This window comes from Rattus norvegicus, chromosome 7 (genome assembly GCF_021556685.1).
Source record: "Rattus norvegicus strain SHRSP/BbbUtx chromosome 7, alternate assembly SHRSP_T2T, whole genome shotgun sequence".
Lineage (NCBI taxonomy): Eukaryota > Metazoa > Chordata > Mammalia > Rodentia > Muridae > Rattus > Rattus norvegicus.
This window is the reverse complement of record NC_141540.1, coordinates 14,798,742-14,807,474: the sequence shown is the minus strand read 5'-3', so window position 1 is coordinate 14,807,474 and position 8,733 is coordinate 14,798,742. Positions and strand designations below refer to the sequence as shown.

The following is an 8,733-nucleotide window of genomic DNA, read 5'->3' as shown; positions in this document are numbered from 1 at the left end:
AGAATGCGGCCTGAACACATTCCAGCCAATCAAAACACTCAGCGCCTCCGCGCGGGCAATGGCGAAGCCAACGGAGTCCCGCCCCTGCACCCAGGCACAGCTGCCGAATCTGAGGCGTCCGATTGGTCAGCGCGGCATGCTGGGCGGGCTCAGAGGCGTGGCTCCAGGGGTGGAGTATATCAGGCGGGACTCAGGCGCTCCCCCTCGCACTCGCGCGTTAGGAAGCTTGGGTGTGTGACGCGCTGTCTTCCCGCCCGCGTCAGGGACCTGCCCGACTCAGCGGTGAGGGCCCTGGCGGCACCGGCTCTGAGGGGCCCGGGGCGGCGGGCGGCCTGTGACTCTCGGGCGAGGCGGAGCCGCAGCGGCACGCCCCTGGGACTTGGGGGCGGGCCCGGGTTGGAGTCCGCCCCGCCGGCGGCGAGGCGGGCAGCGGGACACCGGGGCCTCACTGTTCTCCGAGGGCGTCCTACACCGCGCGTCACCCCTTGCCCGATGCCGACTTTAGTGGTGGGCTTTCTTTTTCTTTTTCTTTTTCTTTTTTTTTTTTTTGTAAAATGGCCGCCGCAATGCTTTGAAAAGCTGCGCCAGCGAAATGGCGGGACTGCCGAGTGCCCGGATGGAATGGCGCAGGGTGCGCGCTTGACGCATGCGCTGCTCCGGGGGCGGGGCGCGCCTACCTCCAAAGTCCGGTTATCCGCATATGTGGAGTTGCATATGTGGAGCTGTGTCGCTTGCGACCAGTTGTCTCTACCTCGGTTTTCTCTTCCCTTGTGGTTCCACGTGGGGAAAAAAACACATGTAGTTTAAAATGTTGCCCTTTTGTGTCCAAAGTTTGTTGCCCCCAGGTAGACTAGTTCAGCAGTAGCATAGTGGACTTCTTTTCCAAGTGTTTGGGTCCTGATTGTCCCTAGCCAATGATTTTGTTTATATGCCACGCCCCTTTCGGTAGTCACGCCTCTCGGACCAACCTCCTCCCTCCTTTGAGTCCACCGCGTAAAAACATTTCTGCAGTCCCTGGTTAAGTGAGCTGTGCATCCCACAACTGTCACACCTCCTGACAGTACCCTATAACCGTATTTCAGTAGTGAAGCTTCTCTGGCCCAACAACTCTGCTAGTGAGGGTAGTCGTCTCTGTCCACAACCACACACACTTTCAAAGTGAAGAAACTTCTAGCATGCCATTCTGGTTGGGTTATCCTAACCTTGGGGTTCTCTGGCTAGGTGTAAAGGGCCACTGCAGGAAAGGGACTAAAGTATCAAGCCCTAGAACCATTTAAGGTTAGCCTCAGCTATATGACAGTTTTCCGTGTGGATTTGGGATCTTAAAGGCAGAAGAGAGTTCTCTCTGTTTTTAGACAGCGTGTATCTCAGGAGGGTATTGGACTTGCTGTACAGTTGCATTTGGTTTTGGATTCTGTTCTTTGCCTCCACATCCCAGAGGCTAGGGGAGCAGGGTGTTTGTTTTGAAATAGTCTCTCATATTGCTCCACAGTGACTTGAATGGCTGGATGAGGGGGTATGAAACCCCACTTGAGGCTGAGATTTCCCAATAAAGTCATGGGTCACACACACCCCCACCCCATCCCCGACAGGATTCCTCTGTAGCCCTAGCTATCCTGGACTCTTTGCAGACCAGGCTGATCTCAAACTCACAGAGCTTTACCTGCCTCTGTCTCCCAAGTGGTGGGATCAAAGGCATATGCCATCATGCCCAGCTCAGGGTCACTGTTCCAGATCTATAAGTAGGTAAGGGAGGGGAAGAGGCAGGAAACTCCTTAAAGCTTTCAGTGACTTGCCTCATCCTAGCACTTATGCCTATGCAGGGCGTTCCAAGGCCATCCTGGATTATAAAGGGAGACCCTGTCTCACAATGTTTTTAAAGGCAAGAGTGGGGGTGGCTCAGTGGTTGAGAGCACTAGCTGCCTGCCAGAGGACCCAGGTTCAATTCCCAGCACCCACATGACAGCTCATAACTAACCCCCAAGAGCTGACACTCACACAGACATACATGAAGACAAAACACTGCTGCACATAAAATACATTACTCTTTTTTAGAAAGGCTAAGAATACGCTATCTGGCTTCAGTTTCTGGAGGGGTGGTGGTTAAGGCCAAGCAAGCATCTGTAGTGTGTGCACAGGCTGCCATGGCATCAGATGAAGGCAAGCTTTTCGTGGGAGGTCTCAGCTTCGACACCAATGAGCAGGCGCTGGAGCAGGTCTTCTCCAAGTATGGGCAGATCTCGGAAGGTGAGGCTTGGGTCGGGAGCACTGGTTCTGCTTCGGGGAAAGGGAGGGAGTGGCAGACAGGGCAGGTCTAATGCCTCTCTCCTGCAGTGGTGGTGGTAAAGGACAGGGAGACTCAACGATCCCGAGGCTTCGGGTTTGTCACCTTTGAAAATATCGATGACGCTAAGGATGCCATGATGGCTATGAATGGGAAGGTGAGGATCAGGTCAGCCAATTTAGCTTGCATAGGCCTGGTATGGAATGGGGCACAGTGACCTTCCCTTTGTTCTGCAGTCTGTGGATGGGAGGCAGATCCGAGTTGACCAGGCTGGCAAGTCTTCTGATAACCGGTCCCGAGGATACCGGGGTGGCTCTGCTGGAGGCCGTGGCTTCTTCCGTGGGGGACGCAGCCGGGGCCGAGGGTTCTCCAGAGGTGAGTGCTGGAATACCTTGGGCAGCTGGTGTGGGAATGCAGCAGGGTTAGGGACTCCCGGACTGGTCTCTATGTCATCTACAGGAGGAGGAGACCGGGGCTATGGAGGTGGCCGCTTTGAGTCCCGGAGTGGTGGTTATGGAGGCTCCAGAGACTACTATGCCAGGTGAGCCAGATGGGAGGCTCAGCCTTGGTGGTGGCAGCTGGGCCTAAGCTGTGAGCGGAGGGAGGGGCGCACCAGGCGGAGGGCAGAGTAATGTAGGTGGTTTGGTATTGTTCTCTGCTGAGCACCCACTCTTGCCAACTACACCTGGTATGAGGCTGAGCCCGGGTGTCTGTGTCCTTCCACAGCCGGAGTCAGGGTGGCAGCTATGGCTATCGGAGCTCCGGTGGGTCCTACAGAGACAGCTACGACAGCTATGGTAAGTCTGGCTCCAAGGGCGCCACCTGAGTGGCTGTGGTTGGGCTCGGTGAACCCTTGTGTCCTCAGAGCATCTCAGGGCACAGCTACCAGGCCTGCCGCACAGGACAGGGCGCCAGGTGCATGAAACCCTGTGCCGTCTCCCACGCGCGGGTGGAGCACAAGCTCCAGTGACTTTATACTGTCCCGCTTCTGTCCTCAGCTACACACAACGAGTAAAAGCCCTCTGCGTCCAGATCGTCCTTCCATGGCTGTAATAAGATGGGGGAGCTTCGCTGAACGTTGTGTAGTGAGCACCTTGTTACCACTTTTGTAGTCCTTTCGGTTCTGACCCATCAGCAGCCTGCTTCTGACCGAGATGGCCTCGTGACTAGACCTGTTTTTAAGGAAGCGCTGTCTGTTTTTAAGCATTCTTAAAAATGTTTTGGAAAGCACTTCAGATTTTACTGTTTACCATGAGCCATGGGTATTTGTGGGGGTTTTTTTGTTATTTTTTTGTTTTTGTTTTTTTCCCTAAATTGTCGGGTTGTGTGGGTTTTCGTTACTCGTTTTTGTTTTTTGAGGTTTTTTGGTTTTCTTTTTTTCTTTTTTTTCTTTTTCTTTTTTTTTTCTTTCTTTTTTTTTTTTTTTTTTTTTTTGGTGTGGTTGCCCATGAAGTCTGGGGCCCCACCCCTCCTGAGATGGAATGGACTCGATTTGAGCAAGCCATAGCCCTCCAGCTCCCCAGCCCTGTTGCGGAGTGCAGCAGGTCCTGCCCATCGGGCACATGTCTCAAGCCCGCAGGGAGCACAGCAGTCCGGGAGGCTGTGGAAATGTTTATTTATATTGTCCTTTTTTACCGAAGACATGCATACTCCATCGATGTTGTATTCACAGTGGCTGAGGAATTCTTGTACGCAGTTTCTTTGGCTTCACGAAGCCGATTAAAAGACCGTGTGAAACGAATCTCGCTCTGACCATTTCCCTTTCATTGCCGACACTGAGCTGCGGCTCCGTGGCCAGCAGAGCAGCTAGGAAGGCAGGGCAGTGCGGGAGGCAGCAGCAGCCGAGTGGGACGGGAGTGGGCAGTGCTGAGGGGCAGCGGGGTGGCAATGGCCTGGGCCAGTGCAGGGCCCGGTGCAGGCAGGGCCAGCGAGGCTGCCTAGCGGCTGCGCCCCGCCAGTTCCAGGCATTCTCTGCTAGCCTCCGAAGCCGCAGCCCTCGGGGGACAGACTCGAGCCACAGACCCTCCGAGACTCGCCCGCTGCTCCCCCTGCTAGCTCTGTGCAGCTGGCCTGTGCCTCGAGGTAACACTTTCGCTCGCTCGCGCTTGTGTCTCACCCCTCCGGTTTATAGCTCACGTGGACAGAAACTTAGGCTTGGGGTTGACCTTTGCTTCCTGGAAGTCCGAGTCAAATTGGTGGTACCTCCTGCCAGTCTTCCTGCGGCGGCCAGCGCCACCGGACCCCTGCTTTGAGGGCATGTTTTTGTTCCTTGTTTGACAGGCTTTAGACCTGCGCTGCTGCCTTTAATTTTGGCCCAGAGTCCGTGAGGCTGTTGAGCGGTACAGAGCGGGGCTCTGCTCGAGGCGGGCTGCAGAAGGGCGCTCCCGCCCTGGGCATGGCCACCTTGGGACGAAACACGTGGGCGCCGTGAGGGTGGGAGCGGGGAGACTGGAGGGCGCTGCAGACCCACGGGAATGCCAGGGTCACGCGCCTTTGTTTGGCAGGATGAAGGGGAGCCAACCTGAGCCATGGAAGGATGGCTGAGGCCGTGTCGCTGGGTCCTAGAGGGTTCCACAGGATCAGGAGCCATAGACTGCACACAGTTGGCCCGGTGAGTGTCCAAGCTCAGGGGCTGGAGTCCTTGGACACAATGGGTGCTCAGAGGGTTTGGGGACCCCACCCCCACCCCACCCCCTCCAGAAGCTGGACTGGGCTTTCCCTGATCAGTCTCTTTCTCCTTTCCAGACAATTCCTGAGCTGGCACCGGCTCTTGGGCGATCCTGTGAAAACAGAACGAAGCTGGGATGCAAGCTGGGTCGCTGGGACAGAACGTTGCGAGGGTGGGGGTTGCCTGAATAAAGAAAGGGCTGTGACCCAGAATCCCCGACTGTGTGGCTTGGGTCCGAAACGTGGCAGGGATGGGGGTAACTAGTGCACAGCGGGGAGGAGTCTGAGTGCCCACCCATCTCCATAATCGGGAACTAAGATGAACAACCCTGGCGGTGCGCAGGGCATTGTGGGCGGGGCGGGGCTGTGCGCACTTCCGCCTCAGCGCCGGCATGGCACGGGGCACGCTGTTGCTGCTGCTGCTGCTTTTTCTCCGGTGCGCCACACCGGATTCCGCTGAAAACTCTAGCAGGCCGGGTGTGCCGACCGGGTCTCAAAACCGCACAAGCGGGAGTCTCCCGGACACGGGCTCCGCGATGCTTCGCTTGTTCTACGTAATTACTGGGCTCTGCGGCCTGGTTTCGCTTTACTTCCTCATCCGGGCCTTTAGGTGCGTTAGTGCGTCCAATCAGCATCTAGTGAGTCATGGGGGGAGGGGAAATGGGCGGGAGGGCACGTGATTCAGGCTTCGAACTAGCTCTTACTCCTGACTCTACCTGTGGTTTTAAGGCTGATCCCGGTGGGCAACGACCTGGGTATGGCCATCCTCCTACTGCAGCCTCCCCAGTGCTGTGGGGACACGCGTGCAAAAATCGTAGAAATTCTTTCCTTGGCTGAGGCTCAGTGGATAAAAGTTTTGCGTAACATGCACAGTGCTATCCCTAACGCTGTGTGCTAATACACGCCTGTCATCTCAACACTTGGAAACTGGAAGGCAGGATGATCAGAAGTTAAGGGTCAGCCTGTGTTGCAAGACATTGCTCAAAGAAAAAAGGAAACAGCCTGCATCTTCCATTTTTTCTTAGTTGCTATGACAGTGCCTTGTTTAAGTAGGAAGCTGTGGCTGGCAAGCCAATCCAATAATATCCATGCTCTACCTCCATGGCTTTCACTATGCCCAGAGTTGCCCTTGTATTTCTCATAACGAAAGGGTTCCCACTGGGCAGGTGCTTTGGGGGGAGGGGAAGCATGGCATGGGTCCTGTGGACATCACCAGTGCTGAAATGGCCTCTGAGGGTGTTTGTGCCCTGCAGACTAAAGAAGCCACAGCGAAGAAGGTATGGGCTCCTGACCAACACAGAGGAGCATGAAGAGATGGCCTCTCAGGACAGCGAGGAAGAGACTGTCTTTGAAACCAGGAACCTGAGATGGTAGGAAGGACTTAATCACTGAGACAAACTAACAAGGGACCATGTCTCTAAAAGGGGTCAGGAGGAGAGTGTTCTGGCTGAGGGGCACTCGGACTTTGGCACCACCGAGGGCAGAGCAGAACTGCAGTGGGGGCGGAAGTGGCTTCATCAGGGTTCTGAGCAGGGCTGATTGCCCTTTCCTGGTGGTGGTATAGAGCCAGGACCACGACAGGCACTAGATCTAGCTTTCCAAAGGGGGGTGGACACAGCGTTAGCATCTCTGCGGTCTCTTACCCTATCCTGCCGGGCAAACAAAGGCGTCATCTCCTGCAGGCTAGGCTGGGCTGGGTTGGAAGGAGGCCCCATCCAGCTCCACCCCTCAATCCCTTGTCCTGTTCCACCCCTTGCAGATGTTGAGATGGTGATGACAGGCTGCAAGGACAAGAGAGAACATATGGTTCTGTGAGCTCTGATGTCAACCTGACTGGAGGAAGTGCACAGGCCCTAGGAGGCTGCATGGGCCAGGACAGCACTGAGACCTCGTTGAGACTAGCCCACAGACTTATGACTCCCAAGGCCAGGCTGATTCGGGCTGCTTCGTCAGCCTGCCTCCCATAAGGAACACCACCACCCTGTTACAAGGTGTGATGGAGCAGGTGGACCTTGGAATCGCTCTGGGCACCTTCTTGCTGATTTGGGGACAATAAATGACGCAGGGGCTTTGTAGCTTATCTGAGACCTCCCCCCTTGACGCCACACTCAGGTGTCCTGGTGAAGTGAGTGAAGGTGTCATCTCTGGCTGCCTGGGACAAGGCTCTCCTGTTCATGTCACTGTCCCTTGAAAGACCTCTTCATTCTTCAAACTTGTTCCAAGGCTCCACCCTGCTCAGGGTGTAGGCACTTACTGCAGAGTTTCCCAGGAGCCTATGGGCTGCAGCTCCGATTTAGCCAGTCACCTCCCTTTGTGGCTCTTATATTTAGGGAAGACAAACAGGGATGCCTAAGTCACCAAGTCAGAACTTCAGTTTTCCCCAGTTTAGTCTGTTCTCCCTGGTCATAACAACTAATTGCCACCAGGTGGCAGCCACACGCCACTAGCCTGCCTCCCAGGACCCCACCAGTTCCTTTTGGTCTCCAGCCGCTCTATTGGTCCTTCTTCAGAACCTTCTTCATAGTCTGAACTTGTCCAGCTCCTGCCCTGTGGGTACCCAGTCTCCATCCACTTCTAGACCCACTGATGCTTCAGCTGGTCTGAGCTGGGTCCTTGAGGCTAGGTCCTACTGCCGAGGACTGTGGGTATCAGGCTGGGTGTATAGAGAACCTTGCCACAGCCCACCCCTGTGTGTCTCTGTCCCCTTTCGTGGCTGGGTCTCTACTCAGCGTGGGGTGCTCCCTGAAGGAATCTTCTGTGGTCTGCATCCCCAACTTATACCCAGAGGAATCCAGAGCTCCCAAGTCACAGCTCAGGGGGACCCTGTGCCCTGTTGGTCACTCCCCATCTTTGTGTTGTGCCTGCTGGGATGGGCCTGGTTCTAGATCCCCACACTCAATGATCTGCCCCTAGCCCCACAGCTCAGCCATTGCTGGAGCTTCAAAAGGCAGCGTGATTAGTCTAATGAGGTCAGGACAGACCCCAGCCCCCACCCCTGCCTCTGCTCACAGGGAGGGTGGCCCCACCACCATCCGCCTGTCAGCAGTGACTGCGGCCTGGCGTTAGCGTGGATAATTGGCAGTTCCATCAAGGTTAATGCACTATTAGCTGGTGCTCTGCACAGCTGAAAGCCAGGAGAAGGGCCTGTCAGGCAAGATGGAAGGCCTTGGGCCCTGGCCAGCCTTTGAGTGCCCGAGGAATGAGTGTGTGTGCCTGGGGTGGCTCCCAGCACCAGCACACATACAGCGGGGCCAGGGGCTTGAACTCAAAATGCTGTTGCCACTTGTACCGATCCTTAATCTAAGTCCTGGGCTGGCAGAAAGGCTTCGTAGGTAAAGCCACTTGCTTGGAAGCCTCAGTTTGGTCCCTGGACCCACATGGCTGAAGGAGAGAATTGACTTCCATAAATTGTCTTCTGACCGCCACAATGTATGAAAATAACCAACTGTCCCCCAAAGCACCCCCCAGATGTGGGGCTCCACCACAGCTAGCCACCAGCTGCCCCACTGGGGATGTGGGGCACGGGGCATGTCACACACCACATCTTCCTTGGAAGTCGAAAGTTGACAGCTGTGACTCCACATGCATGGAGCTCCACCAGGGGGAGGCAGGCCAGGGTACCCCGAGTTCCTCTGTAGGGTTCAGGCTAGCATTAGCCTCTCCAACAGGGGTCTGGGCAGGCACTGGAGTGGCAGGGGACCCAGGCATGGCAGTCTGCTGGGACTTGGGACAGTTTTAGTTGTGGGAAGATGGGTTTGGGTCAAAGCCTGGCCTGCACCTCA

General features: G+C 55.7%; 2 protein-coding genes across 7 annotated transcripts; both read left to right on the top strand.

Annotated features, from left to right (window-relative positions):
• The first annotated feature begins 206 nt into the window (after positions 1-206).
• Positions 207-5,168, top strand: Cirbp (cold inducible RNA binding protein). 6 transcript variants are annotated; one of them, NR_172714.1, is made up of 8 exons: positions 207-282; positions 2,139-2,247; positions 2,335-2,441; positions 2,521-2,659; positions 2,744-2,825; positions 3,011-3,081; positions 4,789-4,895; positions 5,030-5,168. NR_172714.1 is itself a non-coding variant. In XM_087559219.1 (7 exons), exons 2-7 carry the CDS (start codon positions 2,145-2,147, stop codon positions 3,297-3,299), a joined length of 519 nt encoding a protein of 172 aa, XP_087415345.1. In that variant the 5' UTR covers positions 207-282; positions 2,139-2,144; the 3' UTR covers positions 3,300-4,025.
• Positions 5,169-5,319: 151 nt separating this feature from the next.
• Positions 5,320-7,030, top strand: Fam174c (family with sequence similarity 174 member C). The gene is made up of 3 exons (NM_001109283.1): positions 5,320-5,561; positions 6,205-6,321; positions 6,711-7,030. Coding segments are annotated over exons 1-3 (336 nt in total). The 5' UTR covers positions 5,320-5,343; the 3' UTR covers positions 6,712-7,030.
• The last annotated feature ends 1,703 nt before the right edge of the window (positions 7,031-8,733 follow it).

Bases quoted from the DNA above. Each gene is read 5' to 3' on its own strand.
- Cirbp (XM_087559218.1), top strand. From the start codon at position 2,145: ATGGCATCAGATGAAGGCAAGCTTTTCGTGGGAGGTCTCAGCTTCGAC. The intron at 2,442-2,520 runs GTGAGGATCAGG...TTTGTTCTGCAG, and splicing joins TGATGGCTATGAATGGGAAG to TCTGTGGATGGGAGGCAGAT. The intron at 2,826-3,010 runs GTGAGCCAGATG...GTCCTTCCACAG, and splicing joins TCCAGAGACTACTATGCCAG to CCGGAGTCAGGGTGGCAGCT.
- Fam174c (NM_001109283.1), top strand. From the start codon at position 5,344: ATGGCACGGGGCACGCTGTTGCTGCTGCTGCTGCTTTTTCTCCGGTGC. The intron at 5,562-6,204 runs GTGCGTTAGTGC...TGTGCCCTGCAG, and splicing joins TTCCTCATCCGGGCCTTTAG to ACTAAAGAAGCCACAGCGAA.